At 35.9% G+C, this 27807-nt stretch overlaps 2 protein-coding genes and 1 long non-coding RNA gene across 3 annotated transcripts; 1 reads left to right on the top strand and 2 right to left on the bottom strand.

Moving 5' to 3' along the window:
- Positions 1-1844: 1844 nt before the first annotated feature.
- LOC116166135 lies at positions 1845-3338 on the bottom strand. The gene is made up of 3 exons (XR_004144270.1): positions 2887-3338; positions 2751-2826; positions 1845-2695 (listed from the first exon to the last, which is right to left on the bottom strand). It is a non-coding gene; the product is annotated as an uncharacterized LOC116166135 (long non-coding RNA).
- A 227-nt stretch (positions 3339-3565) lies between these two features.
- Positions 3566-4639, top strand: LOC116165738 (beta-1,3-galactosyltransferase 1-like). The gene has a single exon (XM_031480401.1). It carries the CDS (start codon positions 3566-3568, stop codon positions 4637-4639), a length of 1074 nt encoding a protein of 357 aa, XP_031336261.1.
- Positions 4640-4773: 134 nt separating this feature from the next.
- On the bottom strand, positions 4774-26800 carry LOC116165736 (latrophilin Cirl). The gene is made up of 14 exons (XM_031480400.1): positions 26773-26800; positions 26338-26530; positions 22267-22373; positions 19489-19788; positions 18784-19443; positions 16857-17455; positions 16645-16810; positions 16380-16594; positions 16227-16330; positions 15950-15994; positions 10984-11152; positions 10416-10631; positions 9690-9956; positions 4774-7549 (listed from the first exon to the last, which is right to left on the bottom strand). The coding sequence occupies exons 1-14, from the start codon at positions 26798-26800 to the stop codon at positions 6797-6799; spliced, it is 3822 nt and encodes a 1273-aa protein (XP_031336260.1). The 3' UTR covers positions 4774-6796.
- Between the last annotated feature and the right edge of the window lie 1007 nt (positions 26801-27807).

Here is a 27807-nt window from a genome sequence, read left to right as displayed (position 1 = left end):
AAATGGAAAAAAAAATTGTAAAGAATTGCACAATATTACACACATGGTGCTTGGTTGGGCGCGGTATATTTGAAAAGTTTACAATAATAATAATAATAATAAATAAATAGTTACACGCCCTAGCACAGTTAAAAAACATAATACTCCTTCTTCTCAGAAACAAACCACTCGTATTTAACCGAAGCGCAAAAATCTAAACAGCACTACTAGCTCACAACATACTGTAATATCTCCACCAAAAACCCAAGCAACCTCACAAATACAACCTCAAGAACAAAGAAACACCATAAATACAAGTAAGGCAACATGCACCACAAAGACAGGTCCACCCAATAAAATTACACGTCCTACCACAGCTAAAAAACACAAAACTCCTTCTTCACAGAAACACACCACGTTATCACAACCCACTCGTATTCAACCCACACGCAAAGCCAAAGAAACACTTACACAATAAACTCCATTTAATAAAATTACAGGAATTATTATAATGATTTTTTTTTGTTTTGTTTTGTCCTGATAGCGTTGGCTATTGTGCCCATCAATAGCTATGTTGGTAAGTATGAAATACATACTATCTCTAGATTTCCAATGTGAGGGTGTGAATTTTTATTTTATTTATTTATTTGTTTTATTTTTTTTAGGACCCTACATAACTTTACCAGACACAGACACAGACACTAATCGTTACTTGATTTTAATCCGTGCGATTAGTTAACCAGGCTAGACCTGAGTTCTCACAAGATACACCGACCATAATAATAATTTATTACCCAACAGCTAATGCCAATTACAGAGTAATGTTACATAAGATATATTTTCAAGGTTAAATAATATACTTTGTAGTAGTTTTTTTTTTACTACCTACACTGGTCATAATAGAGACAATATATTTTCCCTAATTTGTGCAAGGAAAATATTTAAGATATTGTAGTGCAGCAAGTATAGTCCTAATTTTCTATTGTAGTTTGTAATGTTACATCATCCCAGAATGAAATTTTGGTGAAGTATTTAAATACACTTTTTAACTGCTTTTCAATTTTATCTTTGCGTCTTATAAGGGACTTATAGGTGCCTTCTGCTACAGCTCCTTGTATTTCACCATTAAGGTAGTACCTAACTACCTAATTTAGCAGGTAGGTATGTCTTACAAAGACCGACGGTGTAACCATCGGTTAGAATTAACGCAATGGATATATGATACATCACACCTTAATCCACAAGTTAATTCCAATCAAGGGTTAACCGGACTTTGTAAAAAGGGTCACACTCAAATGAACGAAGCTTTGTTTTTATAGAACAAAATTTTAATTTCAAGCTGGCATTATGAAGAGCTTTGTTTGAATACAAGCTATTCTAATGGTTAGTACTTTGTATAATTACATTGAATATATCATGACGTTATATTGAGCTAAAAGCTAACTCAAAGCATAGTTGTATTAGAAGTAAGGAAATGAAGCTCTTGCACCAAAGTTAACGTAAATTGGATTTAATATACAGTAATTTTAAATTAAACGTTTGGTTTTGTTAGTCTTAGTGCAAACTACAATTATTGCGATTATATGTTACATTGGATTTGAATACATCGCTATTTTAAATGTAATTATATTGTTTTATTAAACCAATAAAACTACTTATATCAAATTCAAATATATGACCGTATTGAGTTTAATCATTGAATAAAAACACTATTTTTATTCAATGGTTTAATACATCATTGATTTCTTTAATGAGCATACCAATTTCTTAAATTAATTATAACATTTACTCGCGCATATAGGAAATTATGTTATACTTAAAGTAAACTATTTATGGTTAAATGAAGCAATCATTTTTTTGTGCGATACTTTGATTATATCAATAGTTACAGTGGACAAACTACTACAAAATATAGCAAACGCTGTACTTTAATCTTGCCTTCAAAGTTCATAGAGAACAGACTTGTCTTAGCTCGACAGAGACATAAACCTTTTCGTATTGGCAAAAATACCAATTCGATAGGTTCATGAAGAGGTAACGTAAATACGGTCAATCGTTAAATGGACAACAAAATAAATCAATCAAGAAACAAACTACCTACCTGGTAAGAAAACTGTATGGCAATGGTTCATACAATGTTGGACCGATACCCCTTCGCTCGGCTCAAAACCGGAGAGCATAAGGATTATTAGGGCGCCAGAGTTGCGTTGGACAAATTAGGGTACGATTAATAAAACCCAGTCCTAGAACTATATGAAATAAACCATTGACACAAATACTTGATTCTTTAATGTTCGCTAAAATAATAACTGGTTCGTCAATATTATTTTTTTTAATATAAAATTTTCTTTTTTTTAAGGACTACTAGAAATGAAAGAGAGGTGAATGTTTGAGTGGGTGTTGTGGGGTTTTACCGGAGATCTCTTACAGATTATGTATGTCGTGATTACTTCACAATATGTTTTGTGTTGGATGATTAATGAGGTGAGTTTAATTTATAAACAGTTTTTCTGACCTTACTCCAAATTGATTTCTATTTTTTTATTGTTTTAGGACTCGGTGGTGGTTACCAAACGACGGCGTTGGATGAGATTCTGATGTGGATTCCGGCTCCAGAGGTAAATAGGTATTGGTCAAACTTGGTAAATTAAGGGTAGATTATACGATGATCCAAATTGGTATTTTAACTATCTAATAAATAAGTAATAAATAAACCCTAAAATAAATTAGGTATAATTAAAATAAATTTTTGCTTTAACACTTCTTCTTACCAAATGTTATTGGGTTTATTTGATAATTAAAAGGAATTTCATATAATTTCAAATATCACATATGTCTGGCATGGATCTAAAATTTGAAACGGAATTTTGAGAGTTATAAAAGAATTACCATGAAATAATTACTTACTTAGTTTATGTTTGTAGTAAATGTTTCAATCAATTTAATTAATTTTGAATTTCTTACAGGATTACAACAATATTCTCGGATTCATTCAACCATATTTCTCACGCTCAATCACCTCTATCCTCTCCACATTCGATAACCCCTTGACCCTTACTAGTTACCTTTGTCCAAATTCTTATTGTTGGTTACCTTGAGTTTATATTTTCATATTTAGCGGGAATTTCAATTCAAATGTAAACGGAAACGTTACAATTTCTGGAAGATTTTAGCCCAAAGACCCATCAGAACTGAGAATAATTACGCTACTTTGATTATATTAAGAGGCACCCAAAAAATCTGATCCCCGAACAAATTTTAAGGAGCTCGCTTTGAGTTGTGAGCAACACTTAAAGACGAATTTTTCTTAACCACTTTCACCAAACCTGATTTTCTGAACGTAATTACACAAATAAAACCAATAGCAACAAATCAGTAAAAAATACCGGTTAAAATAACTTACAAATTTGGATCATAGTTGCCTTGTTTTCAATTGTCTTGACAGTTATTAAAGTACAACAAAGTATTGACGCGTCTAAATTTGCTTATTTAACCATTAAATAGTTCAGGTTAAGTGCATTTTTGCCGTAAATAGGTAAATACTCGATGTTACAATAACATCTATTCAGTTCCTCTTTCTAGAAAAATGATTGCGGAGATGCGGCGAGAAGCTTGGCTATGGGTACCGATAATACAAGTCATGGTGGCATTTGTGCTTGTTGTATTTAATGTGTTTTTAATAGGATATTACATCTACACAGCACCATTTCTCCCAATCTCGTCACCACACAGGAGCAGGCCAGAGGTAGGCGCATATTATGCTGAAGATCGGAACTGGCACTGGCATAAAGCGGCAAAGGTGACAACATCAACGCCGCCTCCAAAACCTGTAGCACCATACCTACGCCATCTACCAGCCAACGAAGATATTTGCACGACTATTGATCCTTTGACTTGTACAGTTAAAAACTTGCGACTTGTCGTCGTGATTCCATCAGCTCCATCCCGCAAAGATGCTCGTGTGGCTATACGACATACGTGGGGCCATTATGCAGCCCAACGTGACGTCGTATTGTTTTTTATAATTGGCAAAGCGGCCAACAAAAAATTACAACAACAAATTGAAAATGAGCGAAAACTCTATAATGACATCCTACAATTAAAACTCATAGATTCGCAGGCAAATTCTACACTTAAGGCTATAGCGCTCTTAAAATGGGTGGGAGATTATTGCTCCCAAGCTGATTACCTGCTTAAAACTGAAGACAATGTATTTGTCAACATTCCCCGATTATTCACCTACATGTCGAAACGTGATCCAAGAAAAAATGCCATGTACGGAAGAGTACACAAAAATTGGAAAACTGTTCGTAATAAGAAATCCTACTATTACCTGCCAAAATCCGAATACAAGCCATCTAAGCTTCCGAGGTTTATTTTTGGAGGGACCTATTTGATGCCAGCCCGATTAGCCAAGTATATATACTATTACTCCCTGAAGCGTCGATTAATAAGACTACCTGATTTGTTTATAACTGGTATAATGGCCCAGCGTCTACACATTGAACGTCTCAACAACCGTCTGTTTCATTTTTCTCCCAAGGATATAACTTCGTGCACTGTCCAGGATTCTATTAGTATTCGCGAGGTTACGGAAACGAAACAATTTATTTTTTGGAAGGAAAGCTTTTATGGAGATAAAAGGTGTAAGAAATTATAAATAAGTTCGTCTTTGTGATTTTTTTAGTTTGTACCTATTCCTTAATAGTGAATTCATTGTATAACGGTTATAGTTAAGCATTCATAATTTCATGTTCATTTTTGTATTGTGAATTAAATAAATAAAACTTATCATAAAAATACAGTGTTGCTTTAATTATACCTAACCACAGTACAGTACATTACCATTCTCTTGCTCTGTGGGGTATTCTAGACAAAATCTAAGGGGCACTTCTCACTATTGGCGAATCATGCCTAAATGTTTTGCATACATTAACGCTATATGCAGATCTACCACACAGCCATAATGGAGACCTCTTAGGCTTGTTGTATTTGAATTTGTGATTCCTCACAAATAATACTAGTATTTAGGGTATTTTTTGCCCAAATTAAGTAGTGATGCTCACACAATCAATTGCTAATGTCCTTACAGGGCCAGCTGAAGGGGTGGAAGAGAGCAACAGACCACTTGTGCATGAATGACGTCCTTACAGCGACAAATGCAAAATGTCTCATTAGCTCACTTTACGTCTGTAGAATGAATCTACCATCTCCAACCATTTAAAACAATGTTGTCGAAAATATAGGTAACACTGCTGCAAATGACAGTTTTTACATTAAATATGAAGTAACTTGTGTATGTTCTTTATTAACACACATTAAAGTTCTTTATAAACATATTTATTTGATCACGTCGACTGTTTAACATCAGTACTTTTGAACTCTCGGACTTGTTCGAGCAGGTTTGGGTATTACATAAGGAAGTAAAATTTTATTATTCTTCACAACACAGAGAAATTACAAAAAGTGTTGACGGTTAACAACTACCATTAATAGGCATGCTAAACAGAAAGGGTTGACAAAGACCTCAAATTAGCACATAAATATCCCCAAAGATTTCCATTCACTTCACTAGCCAACCGAGCTATGTGCTAGTTTTGGTGGGACTATTTTGACACAGCACTACTAAATGGTTGGACATGGTACGACAAATAAACACGAAACAGGTACTATTTTTATGGTGTATATATGGATACAGGTGACAACATGAAACAAACATAGGTACATAAATTACTTATGGGCTTTTCCTACATTGAATTAGTACCAGTTTCATGGATAATCATCGCCTGCATTTTGCAATTTGTTCTGTACGTGCAAACAAGACGCCTTAAAACATACATTTACTGGAACTGATTGTGTGAAATCTTCAACAATTGCTTTACATTATTTTATAATAAATCACATTGTTTTTCTTAAAAAGAAAATCAATTTTATTGGTCAGACTTATGATTCATTTTATATTTCTTACATTTTAAAATGGGTCGTCGTTTATTTATGTCATAATATATAAATCTTATGGCATAAATAACGTGTGCACCAACTTAAACAATTAATCAACATGTACAAAGCACTATACAATATATACACATCTTGAGGGCACAAAATAATTAACAACGTGTGTAACTCCAATTAGGTGTAATGCAGTATTGTCAATAAAACCTAGAATTTAGAATGTTAATTAAAAACTGCAACGGTAACATCAATTCAATACTATTAACATCATTTTTTATATGCTTGGGTGGGACACATTCAAACAATAAATGGGTAGAGCTAGTGAACACTACTAATCTGTAAATAACTAATACTAACCATTAACAGTTTCTGTCAATTTTTATGTACATATATTGTGCTTCTTGCAGTATGGCTTAAGATAATAAATCAATTTGTCGTCCGATAAGAATCGACGTACATTCTATAACAAAAATAAATTTCAAAAACGTGTCAATCCTTACCGGGTTTGATTAGTGACAAGAAATATAAATTGCGTTAACATCAAGACATTACATTTGAATAGTGACGAAATGAATTGAAATGTGTTCACCCTATTTACAATACGGTAAATGAATGAGCAATGAATTGAATAAAGCATAAAGTACAAATTTGGCTATAACTGTAATAATTTATTACTTATTTACTTATTATGGCTCAAAAACTCACATATAAAAGAGGCATTTATATTTTTATAAATATTAAAATAGTTCACTAGTACAAAATTATCACTTTTCCATCATTCATGCGAACTGAGCTTACTTAACTAATATGATCAAAGATCTGATCATGCTATAATCACAGATATACACTTGCAAATGGCAGTTTCCTAACTCTCACTATACTGCGGTAAAACTAGAGTTCGGGAGGAATAAGGATCATGTGGATACATTTCGGGCGGCTCAAGGTGACAGATGACAGTTTCACCGTCTAGTACTGCAGCCAATGATCGTGCCGCATCACCTCTGTATAGATGCTGTCTTGACATACGATAATCTTCTATATCTGTTGTGTAGCGATTTGGTTCCTTAAGGCGATGTTTCGTCACTGCTTCCAAACATGAATGAATACTTCTATCTGTTGCCGGACTATATGGAATTAAAGGCCGATGATCTCCGTAAGAACGCGATGACTGACGACTCATATCACTTTGACGCTTTCCATCTTCATCACTCATATCTGACACTTGTATTTCATTGCGTTCAATCTCTTCATAGACCGGATCATCTTCGGGTACTAAACCGCGCATTCTTCCGTTCTGTATTTCAGTGTAGGTGTGGTTCCAGGGACTCGCAGATCGTAGAAAATTTCCATTCTTCTTACGCATTATGTTTGGTTGCAGATTTTGAGGTAATTGTAAATGTTTTTGGTGCGGTACAGAGTCGGCGTAGTTGTCAAAATCGACTTGATGTAAATTATTGCTGAGCGCGTTGTTCAATTCGGCCGATACGTACGACTGACGGCGCATATCTTTACAATTATTTAGACGCGTATCCAATATAACCGTGTGCAGTCTTGGAGAATCTTCTTGCTCAGATCCCCCATGGCCAGAGTCTCTGCTACAAGACTTAAAAGAAATGTTCTGTAAAACAAATCTGTATTACTCAACCGTACCTATAGATATTCAAGATAAAGAAAAAATACCAAAACACACAAGATAAATAAGAGATTTTGTTAGAGTGAAGAATTTAAAAGCAAAAAAGAAGGTAGGTACATTTTAATTCGCTAAACAAAGCGCATGCGTGGATCTCCGAGTTGTTTTGCGCCGTTAGTATCTCTTCACATGTAACCAACTAAAAAGGACTATATGGATATAGGAAAAAGGCTAATGAACGAGACTACATGTCATCAGTTCTTTAATGGGTTTGAATTGTAACTTTGCTCCATCACCAAATAAAAATTTAAGACTTTACAAATGATATTCTTTCTGCTAAAAGGCACTTCGGTCCCCTAAACATAGCAAATATCAATTATAGCAAAGTCACTCCCCCCAGTTGTACCCACATTTTGTTGGACACGCAATGTTTACAAAATTAACCCACAAGCACCCCTCAGTTGGACTAAACCGGCCCAGCTACATTTAGTATTTCAGAAAGTATAAAATGCGGTGCACAAATTTTATTGGCTTTGTTTAAGGGATGAAGGATGTAGATTTAGCATCAATAGCAATATTTGGAAAAGTAAAGCAAGGACACTACTCAGTTGAACTAAACTGCCCCTTTGCATTTAGGAAAAATGGCATGCAGAAATTGGCTTATTTTGATTAAGGGTTGAAACGTATAGATTTAATATCAACCGCAACAGGCAACCCTCAGTTGTACTAAATCACTCCTGCTAAGTTTACAAAAAGAAACGATTAAGTTAAGAAAATGTAGCAATCTGCGCACATTTTACTAGCGTGGATTAAGGGATGAAATGTTAAAACAATGTTAAAAAAATTAAAACAAAAACTCAGTTGCACTACAATACACCTAGGAAACAGACTTGAGTTTCTCTGTAGCAAAATTCCAATACCAGCGTCCTCGCTATTAAATTTTTTCCTAAACCTTAAGCCACAAGTTATAGGGATAAATTTAGTTCTCTTGCTGACTCAATAACGAATCACGGGATCGCGTTTTGTTTTAATAAAGAAAGGGGACTTGGCAAAAGACCTACGGGAGTACAAAAACGGTACGTTTGGGCATGAAGTTTACTGAAAAGTAGCATCCCTCAAGTTTACGCGTTGAGTTCAAATAGAGTTACCCATGAAAAGGCGATTTCTGCACTCGCCTTCTTAATCCCTAAGCGACGGCTCAGATTTCTTTGGTCTTGGTCGTTTGGGAGTTAAGAATTTCCCATATAAGAGATTCAGAGGCTTTCATATAAAGGGAACTAGCATAATGATCCCGAAGAAAACTGGTATGGTATGGAAAACACAGGGTGAATATTTTGACAGAACCATGCTGTAGTTTTTAGCTCAGGTTCTACTTTTCTCCTAGGAAGACAAAACGGATATTGAATTCTTAACTGCAGTATATTGTTTATATCGCAATTATTATTTAGGAACTCAATTTGCAAGGGCTCATAGTAAATTTGATGCAAAGAAATCTAATTTGGTAATTTTGGTCACAAATATTCAAAGACATCACTAAAAACTGGCATCATTTGGCGCCAAACTGAAATTAAGCGAATGCGGGGATCCACTCCCAATTAATTGCAAATTAAAAATTTACATTCATACAAAATTGTCAGTTACATCCAAAGTTATCATTTTTTTTATTTATTTACGTGCACATAGCTATCCCTTTAAAGTACAAGTGCAACAGATCTACACCTACAATAGTCATATTTAACACTGCAAGCTTTTAACAATCAAATGCATTTGTGAAACTTTCAAAAAACCTCAAAATTTCTAATTTGAGAGATCCCCATTTGCTAAATTTTGAAAGTATCATATTTCTTTTCGTTTTTTGAAGAAAGTCTCTTATTTATTTTGTACCTTTGGTCCATACTAAAACTAATTTGATTATTAGAATGTAAAAAGAGTTGCTTAGATCACCTACTTTTTGTTACATGTTATATGTGGAGGAGGATAAACAAAAGCACTCTATTTAACTTCTTCAAATCACCTTGTTACATTTAAGTAATTCACAACTACTACAAGCGTAAATAACATTCCCCAAATTGATGTTAAGACTAAAAAATATTGTGCATTTGGTCGCATGCAGGTAAGAGCTACGCACCTTCCAATGTAAAGGTTTATTCAAAGGACCCCATGTGGAAGCAGACTTAGGCAAGTTAGGATTATGAGTCGATATTTTGTAAAAATTGCGAATATACGGCAGGGTGGATGTATTGGGCGGTTCGAGAACCGGTGGAGGGGTGGTTGAACTGGGGCGGTGAGTGTGACAAAGAGTAGTAGCCATGCCTGTCGAAGTTGATGTAGGTACAGGAGATTTGCCCACGCGATTCATACTGTTGCAGCTCCGAGAGCTCCAACCTCGCTGCAACTGCAACAGAATGCACCTTCACCGTACTGTTAGTTATAAGCGGCAAGCGCAAAATGTTAGCCATATCCAAATCAGAACTAAAAAGGAGCATGCAGAAGGAGGTACGCAATGCACGCACCACCACAGCACCACGTGGCAAGTTAGTAAGCAGCTCAGAAATACATCTCGTGTGCTTAAATTGCGTAATAATCTGATAGTATTAAATTTCGATTTATTTGTGCAGAAGGCATACTTTGCTATTAAGAGGAATAATCAAGGTGGCAGTAGTTAAACCTAGGAACAGAGCTGCGTGAAGCATTTTTCTATTGCTATACCTTGTTGCGCTACATTGTGCAGTCGGTTGTGGTTGGTAGTGGTGGTACTAACATTGTTGAGATCAGTTCTGGCAAGAACTTGAATCAGCGCAGTAGGACGTGCATTATTAAGGTTATTGGAGATGACTATACTGTTGGTACCCACACTAGTTCCATGTGGTGATAACACCGAATTGTCTGTGGAATGTGAATTGGGAGCAGAGGGATTGCCATTTGAACCAATATATAGACTAGCACGGCGCTCTTTTCCCAGACCAGTACTGCCACTACTACTTCCTGCTCCAGTATTCATTTTAGAGCAGCGTAAGCATTTCGGCAACCAAGAATGCCGTCGGATGAATTTTCGATATTCTTTACGGACCTGAAGGAGATAAAAATAAAAACTGTGCGGCAACCAAATAGAACAAACTCAAATAACTAACTCATTCCCTGAGACAAGCAGCAAACCAAAGAGTGCAGTAGCATTGAAATCGCAACTCAAATCGACAAAATATAACGAAAAATAACAAATGAGACAATCTCAGGGAATTCATTAACTATTTATTTTTGCTTTTCGTTACAGAATTTTTCAACATAGTAACAAAGAATCATAATTATTTCCGTGTTAGCAACTACTAGTATCACTTTTTACACTTAGATCAGATACCTTTCAAAGCAACTTTAATTCCAATTCATAAAAGTATCGACGTTTGCGTTAACGTACAACATCTTACCTTCTCATTTTGGACGTAATGAAATATAAAAATAAAAAAGCCTTGTAGAGAATTTAAGACCGAAAATATGTAGGCCATTGCTACAGATTCCCTATCCAGATATAAAAATCCAAAAGTCCAGGTTAATCCTAATAAAAATACTAAAATGATGGCTCCTCTCAACCATGACCTGAAAATAAAATTTCAATTAAAAATCAAGAATCCTGCATCAGAAAATTACAAAGTAAGCTGTATAGTACAAAAGGGAGTTTGTGTATGAAAAATTGCAGTAAATTTCTTCATTTTCTTAAAAAACTGGCACAAGTATGGAATATATAATAGCATCGCAAATAACATTTCGGAAAATGGTGTTCCAAAAAAACACTTCTACTACATCCTAACTAACAAAAGAGTAAAAAAATATTCACTGCAGAAATGCACAACTGTTGTTCCAGTGATATATTATATACGACATCGACATTGATATAGGTTGTCTTACAATTACATTACAATCTGATGATAAATACAGCGACGCCAAAAAAATACACTAAAGCTTCTGATGGCGCTAAGCAAAGCAGAAGAGCTGCAAGATGATGGTGGTTCTGCAGTGTACTGTTAAAGAGAGTAGGGCTTGCACGAGCACAAGTAACTTATAAGATGTTTCTGCCAATGGGAGCTTAGTGCAACCTTTTAGGGGTCACCCTGCTCCCCTTGGCGCTGCTACTCTACTTTACTTGGATCAAACCAACTCTAGGTACTTAGAGCCATCAGAATTTCTTGACGTCATGGCGCCACATTTCCATTTTGTTGCCATTAGAGCTCTTTTTGGCTTTGTATACATAATACCAAGAAGAACAAACGTTGTAATTGTTTGTAACCTGTAATATTTTTAGTGGTTTTTTTAACTTCTTGTTGAGCAGGTCGCGCCCCATTTTCCAGGATTGCAACACATGCTTGCATGAATTTTTAAGATTTTCCATGATTAAATGACAGGGAGTAAATAGCATAGTGATGAAAATAATTGATTTATTTTATCAACAATTCAAATGCAATATGGGGAAAATACATACTTAGTGATCTTTAGTAAATTTCCCATAATTATGGCGATTCAATTAATTAACTCACACAGGATCGCTTTATGTGCTTTTGGTATTGATGTATTCTTGTAATCAGGGATGTGGAGAGCAAACGTGTAGCACAAGGCTCAACCTTTACGGGCTTCCCCCTTTTAGTAAGATAAGTATAGTGGTTTGCCTGCATCAAAATTGTTGACCTTTGAAAGAGATGGGTGGACAGAAAGATAAGCTTAAGGAACCCATGAATATTCTCCATTATCAAGAAACTGAATTTTAACTTATATAAATTAGATTCCCCCTCCCAACCACGCAATTGGCTCACTGAATTTAAGTTTGATACCAGTTTTGCACTTACTTCACTTTTTCCTTCATTTCAATCGTCCCAGTTTCTAATTTTTTAATCATACGTTTGATATTTAACTAATAAAATAGTTATTTAATAATAATAATAATAATAATAATTCAACCCAAACGCAGAAACCTATACAGCACTACTAGCTCACAAAATACTGTAATATCTCCATCAATAACCCAAGCAACCTCACAAATACAACCTCAAGAGCAAAGAAACACCATAAACACAAGAAACGCAACATGTACTACAAAGACAGGTCCATCCAATAAAGTTACACGCCCTAGCACAGTTAAAAAACACAATACTCCTTCTTCTCAGAAACAACCCACTCGTATACAACCGAAACACAAAAACCTTAACACAGGCTCACAAAATACTGCAATATCTCCACCAAAAACCCAAGCAACCTCACAAATACGACCTCAGGAACAAAGAAACACCATAAATACAATTAAAAAATACAAAACTCCTTCTTCACAGAAGCACACCACGTTATCACAACCCACTCGTATTCAACCCAAACGCAAAGCCAAAGAAACACTTACACAATAAACTCTATTTAATAAAATTACAGGAATTATTATAATGATTTTTTGTTTTGTTTTGTTTTCCTCTTTCCTGATAGCGTTGGCTATTGTGCCCATCAATAGGTATGTTGGTAAGTACGAATTACATTATCCCTAGATGTCCAATGTACGTGTGTGATTTTTTTTTTTTTTTTTAATGACCCTACATAACTTCACCAGACACAGACACTAATCGTTACTTGATTTTAATCCGTGCGATTAGTTAACCAGGCTAGACCTGAGTTCTCACAAGAAACACCGATAATAATATGATTCTTGTCGACTTTGTTCACAAACATCAGAAACAATCCAACATATAATATCGGCATGCACACGACTTGCACAAACTGAATACAAACATCGACACGATCAGGTAGCTAAAATCATACATCAAAAATTAGCACTTAAACACAATCTCATAACAGATAAGACACCATACTACAAATACACGCCACAGATCATACTCGAAAACAACACACACAAATTATATTGGGACAGGACACTACTCACAGACAAAACTATCCACAATAATAGACCAGACATTACACTTATAGATAAAACACAAAAATCCATTTGTATTATAGACATTGCCATCCCCAACACTAACAACTTAACTAAAACACATGCAGAAAAACACCGCAAATACACCGATATAGCTATCGAGCTTAAGACGCAATGGAGAATGAAATCTACTGTTATAGTTCCCATTATTCTTAGTGCTACCGGAGTTATACCAAAGACAATACACCACAATTTACAACTATTAGGTTTAGACAAAAACACATACAAACATTTACAAAAAGCAGTCATTATCAACACATGCCATATTGTTCGTAAATTTCTAAACATAACACAAGATACTACATACACAAATGATCCACAACGTATACATGTAAACAACAGTACTCGCTCACAACACGGTACACAACATACTGTAATATCTCCACCTCTAACCCAAACAAACACACAAATACAACTTACCGAACAAACAAGTACAACAAATGATACAACATATACTACAATCAGAGATTCACCTCTGAAGCAAACCACATTATCACCACCCATTAGTATTCAACCCAAACGCAAAAGCCTAAACAGCACTTTAGACTCACAACATGACACACAACATACTGTAATATTTCCAAACTTAACTCAACCAACCACACAAACACAACTTCCTGAACAAACAAACGCAATAAATACAAGTAACGCAACATGCCCTACAAAGACGCCCTCACTCAATAAAGTTACACGGCCTAGCACAGCTAACAAACACAATACTCTTTCTTCTCAGAAACACACCACGTTATCACAACCCACTCGTACTCAACCCAAACGCAACAACCTTAACAGCACTACAGGCTCACAAAATACTGTAATGTCTCCACCAATAACCCAAGCCACAACACAAATACAACCTCAAGAACAAAGAAACACAATAAATACAAGTAACGCAACATGCACTACAAAAACAGGTCCACCCAATAAAATTACACGTCTTAGCACAGTTAAAAAACACAATACTCCTTTTTCTCAGAAACAACTCACTCGTATTCAACCGAAACGCAACAACCTTAAAAGCACTACAGGCTCACAAAATACTGTAATGCCTCCACCAATAACCCAAGCAACCTCACAAATACAACCTCAAGAACAAAGAAACACCATAAATATAAGTAACGCAACATGCACTACAAAGACAGGTCCACCCAATAAAGTTACACGCCCTAGCACAGTTAAAAAACACATAACTCCTTCTTCACAGAAACACACCACATTATCACAACCCACTCGTATTCAACCGCAACGCAAAAACCTTAACAGAACTACATGCTCACAACATACTATAATATCTCCACCAAAAACCCAAGCAACCTCACAAATACAACCTCAAGAACAAAGAAACACCATAAATACAAGTAACGCAACATGTACTACAAAGACAGGTCCATCCAATAAAGTTACACGCCCTAGCACAGTTAAAAAACACAATACTCCTTCTTCTCAGAAACAACCCACTCGTATACAACCGAAGCGCAAAAACCTTAACAGCACCACAGGCTCACAAAATACTGCAATATCTCCACCAAAAACCCAAGCAACCTCACAAATACGACCTCAGGAACAAATAAACACCATAAATACAATTAAAAAACACAGAACTCCTTCTTCACAGAAACGCACCGCGTTGTCACAACCCACTCGTATTCAACCCAAACGCAAAGCCAAAGAAACACTTACACAATAAACTCCATTTAATAAAATTACAGGAATTATTATAATGATTTTTGTTTTGTTTTGTTTTGTTTTCCTCTTTCCTGATAGCGTTGGCGTTGGTAAGTACGAATTGCATGCTATCCCTAGATGTCCAATGTACGTGTGCGATTTTTTTTTTTTTTTTTTTTTTTTTTTTTTTTTAAGGACCCTACATTAACTTCACCAGACACAGACACAGACACTAATCGTTACTTGATTTTTATCCGTGCGATTAGTTAACCAGGCTAGACCTGAGTTCTCACAAGAAACACCGACCATAATAATAATAATAATAATTAATAATATGTGTAGAATACAAAAAAAAGACGTATATATAATGTGTAAGTAAATTTAGATATAGTATTTAAATATAAAGTTACTTCAAAGTGTTACCGTTTATGAAAAGGTCTTTTCATATCAAATAGCCAAACTGTACAACATACCCTGAATTGATTGGATGTGTACCACATCATTTGCAGATAATTAATTGAAGTAGATGAAATGGCAACTGTGTGAGTTAAGTAATGGATCACATTGTTTTTTCCAACCATTGAATGAGGACGAATACCAAAATTTTCCAAAAAATAAATTTTGTGAATTAGGATATATGTATACGACAGAACTAATTATTGTACCAATTGAATGAGACAAATGTTACCACAATACTGAACAAGCAACACAATACAAACATATAAAACAAACAAGAGCTAGAACGTTAACAAAAATTCTCTTACAAGTGAGCTTGAAATTTGGTTTGTAGTGCATTTTCTTCCTTTCCACTACCAGAGGATAAGATCGCCATGCAAGAAAGAAGAAATTACATTAGATAACAAGATTACATCAAAGTGTCATACTCTGTTTAAGAACATCATTCAAATTTGTTTTAAAAACTACAGTGATTATAAATTAAACTTGGATAATTAGATAAAGAACAAGAAAATGTTGCATGCTCATCAATGTGCAAACACCACACCCAAACTGTTTATTGATACTGTATTATGAGAATATTACCTGACACTGGCGAGCCTCGAATGTTCCTTATTCTTCATAGAAACGGATGCATTTGAATGCCTACACATCATCACAATCGCCATACTTAAGAAAACTAAATTTAACTGCAACACAGAAATTAAATAAACCAATTTGAGACATTTCAGTACATACTATAATAACTACTATAACTGGTCCAACAAAACTATAAATAAAATAATTGTCGGCTCGTAGCCAACAGTATCGAGATGTTCCATAACCTGTTGGAAAAACAGCTCCCGATATACTAACAATGAGTAAAGGAAGACCGTAGGCAATAAAATAATACCAACGCAATCTTGATTTTTCAGATTCAAATACTTCTATTAACATAACATACAACTGGAAGCCTAAAAACAATCTTGTAAGTACTGAAGCCTTAAGCTCTGGCAATAGTTACCTTCAAAGAACATCCATACAAACGCACATAAGAAAAAGTAATGAAGAAATGCGGCAATAAAACCGCAACCTAGTCTATTATCAGTCTGATCGATACCTACTAAAAACAAGAGCTCTGCTATCAGCAAACAAACGCACAGATTGCAGTGTATTGTAGTACGATCACTCTGTAAAGGACATGATTAAAAAAACACCACAACTTATTAACCCTACTTTAAGTCCACGAAATAACTGAAAAGTTATAATTGCCAGTACAAGACACACTACTGAAATTATGCAACCGACGTATGTGATAATCTGCAAAGCTATCTGATGTCCTGCTGGAAGATAGGTGGAATGAACGTCCATAAGAATGGCGAAATTAGTAAGATGATCACATTCGCAGATGGTGTGCGTCTCATTCGTATAGTAAACATGGCATCCTTCCTCCGACCATGTACTGGTCGTATAATCCCAAAACACGCACGACGGATTGCTGACATTCTCCACTTTCAAATGCTTTAAAGTTAGTCGTACTGGTTCATACAATTGAATGTGACGACCTTTTCCCAAACTCGCCGATATCACTTTACTATTCAGCATTCTACTGACGTTCTTATTAAAGTTATCGTCAAACGAATCTGGTTGCCATTGCAATATTTCTTCCAGTCTATCAAAAGCAACGAAGACAAGTCGCACGAATCCCCCTTCGCTGTTCTCCAACAGAGCGCCACGCGGCAACTCGATGGAATCATTACTTGAGCTCCATTTGTTGTCAGATGGGAATCTTTCGATGTGGACGTTTCGTGTTTCCAAAACTCTCACTGATAGCACTGGAAACATAATTATTACAAAGAGGCAAACAGATTTGAGAACCATACGACAAAAGGACACGCGACGACAAGGCACATAAAGGGGAAACGAAAAATTGTCGCTTCACAATTTTTTTTATGGCTTTTTACAGGAATTTTTTTACTTAGTACAGATGAAATACGGCGTTTCGGGAACCAAGAATTTCCTTTGGCAGGATTGGTCCTTAGGACGCAAGGATGAATTTAAGAAGTGGAGCCAACTCTCTCAACTTTAACGTGATATCTACACCAGTTAAGCTACTAGACCAAGTTTGGTATCGTTTTCGTATAGCTAAATTGGGGATGCCGAATTCATTTATTGTATCCGAAGTAAAAACCTACAAATTAAAATCTTTTTTTTTAATTCCCTATTTCACAAGGAAAAATTCCATGGCTTATAATGAATTACGAATGTTGAAAGAATAGTTGCTTTAGAGAGCCTTATTATTCGTTCATTAAAAAATGTACCTAATGTCAATGTAGCGACGACGCCGACGCACCGAATGCACGTCTGGCAGAAAACTAAAATGTGCTGCACTCTCATTGGTAAAAACGGAGAGAGAACCACGTTCCCGGTTTCAGCCAGCTAACCGACGATCGACACGGAAACCATTTCCAAGATGCCAAATGATTCCCAGAATTCCTTCGACCCCAACGTTGTCACCAATTCGAGGCGCAATTCACCGGTATCACCAATGATACGAGTTATTACACAGCGGTTGCAGCCTTTTATAGATTGATGCAATTTTTATTCCAGAATTGAGTTCCACATCTTTTATTTAGTTGAAAATGATACCAAACTTGACTTGGTACCTAAACTTAAACAGTTATTAATCTCGAGGCTGAAAATCTTCCGCCACCCACCCCCTCATCCAACATCTGGGCGATTCCACTTCTTAAAATCATCTTAGGAACACACAAATTAATGATGTTCAAAGGAAACCTTTGGCTCAGAAATAGCCGTAGGTACTCGACCTTTATATGTGGTGAACAAACGGCAACTACGTTACGTAGTTGAGGAGAAGGAAAATTAGTCGTTTTTATTTAAAGGAGATGGTTTAGAAAGTCGGCGAACCGTGCACCATAACTGCATATTCGGATTAAAACTCTTCTTAACAGTATGGATAGGACCTTTAGGCATTGAATAATTTTTATTCAATGGTTTAGGTTAAATCGGGAGACGAAAATCGGGATTTTCCAGAAAGCCCTGGTGTGTTACTAATCTTGAATAACTAGAAAATTTAACACGCCGCGCCCCATTCACATTCTCGCCTGACCTTTTGTCGCGACCACTAATATAGTCTACTTACTTATATTTTTGACAATTTGGTCCACAGTCTTTTCCCTTATAACTGTGTCGGCAAGTAAAAAAGCATTTTCTTCTAATCCAATAAGTAAAGATGTAGCTACGCGCATTTGCTCCTTGTGACTTAGATCTCTCCACGACGGATGTTGAGAGCTATCCAGCAAATTACTACCGGTCCTAACCACATCATTTAGCATTTCTGTAACAATAGCCTCTCTTTGCCTCGGATCTGGGAACGTCTGTATGTCCATTGACATTTTATGCGCCATATTTTGTATAATCTTTGTCGTTATCATCATATCTCCACCATACAGAGTTTTGCTGCTAGTAACCTGAGCTAAATCGCTAATAATTGACGTGAGCGGATCTCGTCCCATAAGCAACCGTTGTTCTAAGCTAGTTAACCAAACCGATCTGCATTCGCTTAAATCTGGCGTTTGAGGGGACCAAGCGGTGTCACTTTCAGAAGACGCACATCTCCATCGAGCGAATCCCGTGGTGCCACCCGGACACGGTTGAATAATTAGCTCACCAGCTCTCGTCCAATTCCAATAAATGCTTCGTATCGTAACAGGGCTACAATAATTGAAACTGTCTACATCCTTTACTTGTGGGGGATAATTGCTGGATATAGGATTATAGTCGAAAGATGGCATATTATCACCTATAATATAAGGTATAGTATCTCCAAGCAAAGAAATGCTAATACCTTTCTTAGGTGTACTTGCCGTGACCAGAATCGTCGTTATCTCGTCAGGCAAGGCGCTGGTTTTACTTTTAACATTAATATCATCTAAAACCGGTTCGACTGGAAGAGGTTGGGGGCTGTGTGATGCCGTTGTCGTTTGAGTGGAGGAAGTTATTGCTGTTGACTTTGGCGAAACAGTCGGTGACACTTTTGGTAGTGGAGGTGGAGGTCTTGCGGTTGGTTTGACAGTACTCCATACCGGAGGCTGCGACGTGATCAACCATGGTGGACTCGGTCGGTTTGTTGTAGTGGTCGTAGCCGCTATTAAAAAATATGTTCGTCTAGATACGCGTTTTTAAGAACAAAGAAAGCTGTGTAATTAAATATTTCTCAATACGTATTTGTGGCAGTACCATAATATAAGTTTACGTAGCATTTTTGCCTAAAAAAACGATGTGCTTGGAAAACCGAGTGAAAATAGATTACAGTCGGTAGAATTCAAAGAGTGAGCCCAGTCAAAATCTGATCCCTCGTCTTATGAAAGAAGATATCATTTCGAATAGACTATATAGGCCCGGATTAGAGTTTGCAAAATAGAAAAGTATTAAATTCCGTATTTCCCTTGCCTAAATTCACTCTCCTCCGTTCCAGATTCGAAGTCCTTGGTATTTGCAAACATTCACGGAATTGAATGCAAAAATCGCATTTATAAAATATTCGAATAATGAAGGCAGTCAAATTAATAGAACAACTTAAAAAGTGGGCATCAAAATTTGTAGTCGGTAGGAAAAATTACAACTGACATAATGAAAAAATCTCTTGTTTCAAAAATGGAACATAGATAAAGTTTTATCGGAGAGCTTTACCTATAGATTAGGATGAGAAGGTGCGAAAACAACCCATGTTAGAAGATATTCATAATATCTTCTAACATTTCCTTTTCATAAAAAGGTTCCTCGGTCCGCAGATGGGACGAAATAAAGTTGAAAAGACCCTTGAGTCGTAAGTGTAGGGGAATTAAAGTTACTTAAAACCAAAGAAAGAAAAACATAAGAATGTGTTTCGTATCGAACGAAAGACATTGTTAGAGATCGACCACTGTATTACTTCATTATGAACCACGAACCCAAAATCAGCCCGAAGAACTATTTTAAATAGCAGACCTTTTGATAATAATATTCAAAAGAGTAGATGGTTAGGAACCGAAATGTTTTATCTCTCCACCTACAACAGTTCCAAAATCTGAATTTCTTAATCATAATTTTTCCATTAAGGACACATATACACTGAAATAAATTTAAAAAAAGTTGCTGAGCACCTAAAACTGTCCATTTTGAGTCGAATAACATTGATCGAATACGGATCTGTTATTTTTCCTATTCTTACAGTTTTTTTTAAATAATGCACTTCTTCCATTGGTATAGTAGCAGATGAGAGCATTTCATCCATAAGGATAACAATGCCCCATGCCTGAATGATGTTTTTTCAAAAAAGTCACATGTGAACTTTGTTACCTACTTGTTCTCTCCTAAACAGTGCACATTAATGAAGTAACACTTTATATCTGCCTAAATACCAGTTCGTTTGAGTATTTGAGACCACATCCACGTATAAAGATTGTTTTTCGTTTGCTAGGTCCCAACTGCCTTATTTGCAGGGTTGGCAAAACGAAAAACCCATTAAAAAAACCCACAGGGTTTTTGTGTCAAAAACCCACCCAACGACCTATACAAAAACCCAACACAAAAACCCATACAAAAGCCCAAAGAATTTGAGACAAAATCGAGATAATTTTTATATAGCATTTAACAACAAAATATAATGTAGTTTCCTTGGAAACAGACAGGTACCTACTGATAGAGCAGTGTTACATTCTTATTCCTAAGTTTCAAGAACATTTTACATTAAAATATAAAATACGAAACGGCTTTTTCATTAGAAACAAAAACAACATAGAACACAGACAGGTACTGATAGATCAGTCTTTATATTCTTATTCCTAGTTTCAAAAAAAATTTACATTAAAATAAAAAATACAAAACGGCTTATTCATTAGGAACAAAATAAAATAAAAATAATAATTAAAAACCTAAAACAACTCTTTCTCTTTTTTAAAGTGGCTCATTTTTATTATTTTTACAAGCTTTTCTACTTTATCGAGCAATACTTCAAAATTAATGTTACTTTCCTATAATTTGAGGTTAGAGTTCCGAAAATTCGACAAATACCCAAAAATTACCCAAATATCCAAGAAAAACACAAAAACCCAACACAAATACCCAAAACCCCACCCAAAGCATACAAAAACCCAGATGTTTGCCAACCCTGCTTATTTGTTAAAATATGGAAAAAATTTTGAAGTGAACATATTTTCAATAAAATTAAATCGGAAACTCATTTCAAATGCGCATACGTCTCAATGTTCGATTTTCGTATGCGCAAATAAACAACGAAAAATTTACGTTCGTATGAAAAAGACGCTTTAGGCACTCGTGCGTCTGCGACGTCTCTACCAACAAATAGTAAAAAAAAGTAAGTGGAAAAGCAGTTATTTATAGGTTCACATCTGGCACGTGGTAATCAATGTGTACTTAGACACCTTAGATTCATGTTATTCGACTAAAAATGTACGTAATTTGAGATTTTATCCACGTCTGGTCGTCGTCGGTGAAATCTAGAAAAACTTGACAATCAATTATTACAATTAATATCTGCCAATCATTTCATGGTCTGCCACAACCATCGCATTAATTCAGACAGTGCACCGACGTTATTGAAAAAAAAATGTAGGTAACTTACCAGAAAGGCATTGGTAGTGGGCTTCTAAATATTTTAGTGTACCGGGGCATGGGTCACCAAACATGTTAGTGCTTGCAGGAATACTACAATTTTGCACTTGACTGCACCTGGGACAAGCACTTTCGCATTAATACAAATTACGTAGCGCTTTCCCATTTCTGTCAATTTTGCGTATCTTACCGATTTTATAAATTTTTAATTGAACAAAAAATGGCAAATTAATCCGTAGTTAACTAACCTACACAACTATAATGTGCTTCGATGTATTTCTTTGTGCCAGGACAAGGATCACCTTCAAAAACTTCATTGTTGACGCGGACAATGCAGTTTCTTTGATATTGGCATCTGAAATACGTAAAATAGTAGGGTCTATCTCTAATAGCCCCTCTCCATGCACTTAAATGGTTAAAAACACAATTCATGCACTTGCTTCCTGTTACTGGCTGAAATATAAGCAAAATTTAAGCCCAATCTTTTGCACAAAGCGATTGTTCCCATGATGTACAGCAATGATACACATAACTGACAGAAACAAGAATTAACACACAGTAAAACATGTATTCGATGGACTTCCATCAAGTTAGCATTATCTACAAGTACAAATATTTGAAGGTATTTGGTGCGAAGTCTTTCACTTGGTTTACCACCTTAGCAAGAATAGATTCAGAAAGGTGTTTGATGCACAAATTTGGAACTCAAAGTTCTAATTGCGTTTAAGATTCAATGTCTCATAAAACTACCTAAATTTAGTTGGTAAACGCTGTATAAAACAATGTGAACTTGTTTGTCAAGTTAGTATTGTGCAAGTGTAATCAACGCTTCAATTAAAATTTGCAACAAGGAAATGTTAATGCTAACTTGATGGAGGTGAATTATGTAGTCACAAAAAGAAAAAAGACAAAAATTATGGTTATCACACAACTAAATCTAAATATCCTTGGCCATGAAAGAGTTAATGGGTACTCACTTCCGTGAAGTCCGGCAAATTTTAGTTTAATTTCCAACAGTATAATACAAAACGGTATTGTCATGAATGCCAATGATTTACCAGCAACTGCTGTGCTTTGATTAATCAGTGTTTAAAATTCTTTAAGTTACTTCTCTTTGTTTTAATGCTATATGACTGCCTAAATACAGATGAAGCATGTACAAACACCAAACAGGCTTCACCAATAAGTACTTATTATTGCATTTGACCAAGCACAATCAAACTGTCAAATTTCATTCTGTAGGTATCTATGAAAAGATACATCTGACCCTATTTAGTAGACAATCACGGCTTCACACCACCGTGTAGACATCGCCAAGATCATTAATTTTTGTGTGAGAAATATCGCTTCGATACCCTAATGCATTTAATTAAAAAAACCCCTTCGAGGTTGCTGTGAATTTCCTTCCCGCTCACAGGGATGAATACCAAAAAATTCAAGAGGTGCATACGCATATTGTTCACGGATTTCGAAAGTAAATAGTTCCAAAAACAAGGTAGACTTGACGAAACTGAATAACCCCGATAAGTAAATATGATCAAAGAAAGATTAACAAAGAAATCAAGTAGTTTGGGAAAGGCGAGGGATTTGAGAAATATAGAAAACCCGAATTAGGCGAAATAGTCAAAGGAACTCAAAAATGCTGAAGAAGCCAAGTTTCAAGACCAAATTGCCATTTGGTCCGATTGTCACGTGTGAACATTACGCAAATGAACCAGAAGACAATAGCAACATTATTTTTTAAATTCTTCCAATTCCTGGCCAGAGGTTCACGATTTCAATAATATCACGTATTTAGAAACAAATTGTGGAATAGTTCTTACATACGACTGAAAAAATCTTATTCGAATACCGTTCGCGCATGCCCAAATTTAATTAAGATTAATTAATATTCATGTGCGAAGCAATTTTTCCTAATGTATTATGGACCTTGCAATAATTTGGAATTAAACGATTTATTTTTTTTCAAATATTCAAAAACTAATTTTGATTTCGTCATTTTCATGTTCAAAAATCTTCAGATATCAATTTTTTGTATAAAATTGGACAACAAATCAAAAAACCAAGATCCAATCTCCTGAATCCTTCCCAAATAATTACACGTTTTTAAAGGTACTGCAATTCTCTAGGTTCGTGACGCGACCAACTTCAAATCTACCCAGTAAAACCAGATTCCGTCAAACTTGAACCGCGGCGCCCTCCACCCCTCACGTAATACGTTGGATTCTTTCCTTCCTTCCCTATAAGGGAATACTGTCGACGCGCTTCTGTATAGCTCCATCAAGTTAGCCCCTTCTCTCCAATTAATAAAATACTGTAATGAAAATTCTTAAATAGTGCTAAATTGTGCTGATCCCATTTTAATTTGTGTTGGTCTGAAAAACAGTTGAATTGAAATGCAGGGCCCTACGGATTTTTTGGTGGAATTTGTGGGAAGTAGCGAAGTCCTAAAATGCCAAGCATTTGTACCAACCTATACGATGAGATTGACTAAAAAAAAGAGGCTATCGATATACTGGTGCTTTTTTGAGCCGAAAAAATTGCTTTTCGCGTTTTTCTCATTTTATAAAATTCCAACGATACTTAAAAAAAACCCCAACTACATTTTCACAACGATCAAGCAAAAGAAAGTCAAATATTCGAAAATAATCTTATGGGACACGGTGGTGTCTGGACTCAAATCTCGGGGATCAACTTGACTCTGAGCCCCCACGTTTTTGACAAATATGGAATAAGCAATAATGGCAATCAATTGTGTCCAGGAAAAGACTGATTTCCTAGCCTCCTAAAGGGGTGGGAACCTGACGACCTGGTGGCGGTTAAACGGCGCTTATAGGTACACTACCATGTAGCACAATTCTTAACAGGACACGGGGAGAACGCAGAGTACCTAGCCACGTCACCTCCCTACCCACCGCCATTCTCTTATTTTCACCTGCAAAAGACAAGAGGAAAACGCCCGACATATTTCCGTATAGCTTTCTACAATACATAGATTACACTAAATTTTGAACAAGACAGATCCAGAAAATGGATTTGCTAATTCTGTCCGTAAGTTCCGTCATCCGAACTATTAAATGTTGTTCATTCGAAGCTCGAGTCACCTAGTATATCCTTCTTCGGTACGAAATTGTATGGTCTACCGGTCTTGGCCAATCTCTCAGTGGAGCGAGGGGGGTGTTAAATGTTTATAACCTTCATGATATTACAAAAGATCTCGACGAAAGGAATCGTCTGTCTGTCTGTACTCCCATTTCCGATTTAAACCAAATTATCTGTGTTAGCCACAGCAATTTGCTTTTAATCTACAAAAAATTTGAATTAAATGTGTACTTTTGAGATATTTCAGTTTTTTTCGAAATTTGAAACAAACGTCCCAGACATTATTTTCACGGACAGACACACAAATTGAAGCCAATGTTCTCATTACACACTGATCTTATTTTCCACTTTAATCTTTGTTTAATTTCAAAATACCGAAAAACTGTGGTATCACACCCCTACAATCTATGTATGTAGCGAAGCCCAACCCCAGAGAAAATATAGTGCAATTTAATATCCGTAAAACCGTCATCAACAAATTTTCTAGAGCAACAAGGAAACAAACCAAATATCTTCCCCGGCATTGCACGGTCTCTATTGTATGCTGCATTTAAATTCATTTACCCGTAAGATTTGGGAGCTCACATAGAATTAAAGCGTCCCCATTTCTTTACAGTTCGTTAGCTTGACTTTCGTTGCATTTCGCCTTGCAGACTTTGCTTTTGCAGAAATTTGACAGTAAGTTGTACGTAGGTGTAAATGAAAATGATTAAAATTTACGAAGTATAGAAGCACAGCAGTATTTCAACGGATCTGATGGTTTTTGAAGATAAATATTCAGAGCGGTACATTAAAACCTTATGCATTCAACTTATTCATCCAGTAAGAGCCCTTTCCGGAGCGAGATCAAACTTGACATAGATTAATTTTTGAATGGGTTACTAAAATCTGAATTTGAGAGACGGAAAATGTGGGAGGTATTAGTAAATATGCACATATATTAGATCACACGTAAGTTAAAATGTAAATCCGTATTTACCTGTTATGTAAAACCCTCAGCGACTTTGGAGACATGCAGTTGACACTCCAGTCGGTATTCCCGTGATCATTACATATCGTTATCGAAAATCGTCCGTAGTTCGCCCGTATTAGCTTGATTAATTCCCCATCTTTGCACTCGATTTTTAGCGTTTTCCCTTCGCAGGCGTAAGCAGTTTCGTATCGTCCTAATTCTGAAAAAAAAGAAAAAATTGTCAGCAACACTATTGTTGAAACTAGCAACTTAATGTGTGATAATTAGATCAATTATCAAGATCTTTAATAAACACGCTCAATTTCATATTAGGAGCAAGAGTAGTAGATAAAATGACTCTTTCTTCTAGTAAAGGCAACCATATCGCATATTGCAAAGATCAGGCGTGCGCATGCGTAGACTCCAATGCCAACGTAAGACATTTCTATGACATTTTTTTACCATAGATGGTTCTAGTATTGAAAAACATATCGAATATAGCATAATTAAATGTGCGCATATTAATAAATGCTAACTTTGTTTATGACTGCAGATCTCATTAAGTTCCCAGCGCGTCTTATGCGCCAGATTACATAGAAGATACACGTGTTTCGTAAATGAACAAATAAATGTCACACGAGATGCCAATTTTCGACTGGTGTAAGATGTCAGACAACATTCGAGGCTCACAAAAAAACGTACTGTAACGTTTAGCCCTCAGCGTAGTGCGATATTCACCTACAACAAAAGAGCGCATTTCCTCACGAAGTTGGGTGCGCTATTGTAGCCACTTTCACACCTGTTCAATACGTTTAGTTCGTTCTCGTTGAAATTCGGTAGCTTGAAAAATTTCGACTGAACAGGGGAAAGCAGCGCTTATGTGAAGCGCTGGTGAATCTTGCCTCAAAGCTCTTCCAATTTGAAATGGTGGTAATTTGCACTGCTTTCAAGGAAAATCTGCAGGAGTCTGACTCCTACGGTCCGACACTCCGGTTACCTGGTGAAATGTTAACTCCCAACTAGCTTAGCTTCGTAGTGCGTCTGAGACAGTATACGGCTGAGCCTCTCATAAAATCCACCCCGAAAGCTTTGGGTCAAGATTTTGCAACATGTTCCCATGTTTTTCTGAGGGACGATGGCGACTGTTATAGGTCTTGTGGAAGGTGGCTGTGGACGGTTGCCAAGGAGAACGAATAACAAATTATGTAACTCGTAAAAACAAAAAGGTTCTTGTTTTACATTTAGTGGTCGGTATATGCTCCGCCCCAAAAAATCTTCATTTAGATTTAGGTGAATTTTTAAACGAGCACAATGTAGGTAAAAGGATACTTAACAGTTCCATTAAAATGCAGAAAATAAATCTGAATAGGCAGGGCGGGTATGTTAATGAAAGCACATAAACATTTTTACCCCTTTTCATTAAAATAAATTTCGAGTTATGCCTCAGAATGTTAGAAACTGCTACTTGCAGGTTTATTTCTGTTGTTTATGCGATTA

Source organism: Photinus pyralis, unplaced genomic scaffold (assembly GCF_008802855.1).
Source record: "Photinus pyralis isolate 1611_PpyrPB1 unplaced genomic scaffold, Ppyr1.3 Ppyr1.4_LG3a, whole genome shotgun sequence".
NCBI classification, from domain to species: domain Eukaryota; kingdom Metazoa; phylum Arthropoda; class Insecta; order Coleoptera; family Lampyridae; genus Photinus; species Photinus pyralis.
The sequence above is the reverse complement of the archived record's forward strand: the minus strand, read 5'-3'. Positions and strand labels throughout refer to the sequence as shown.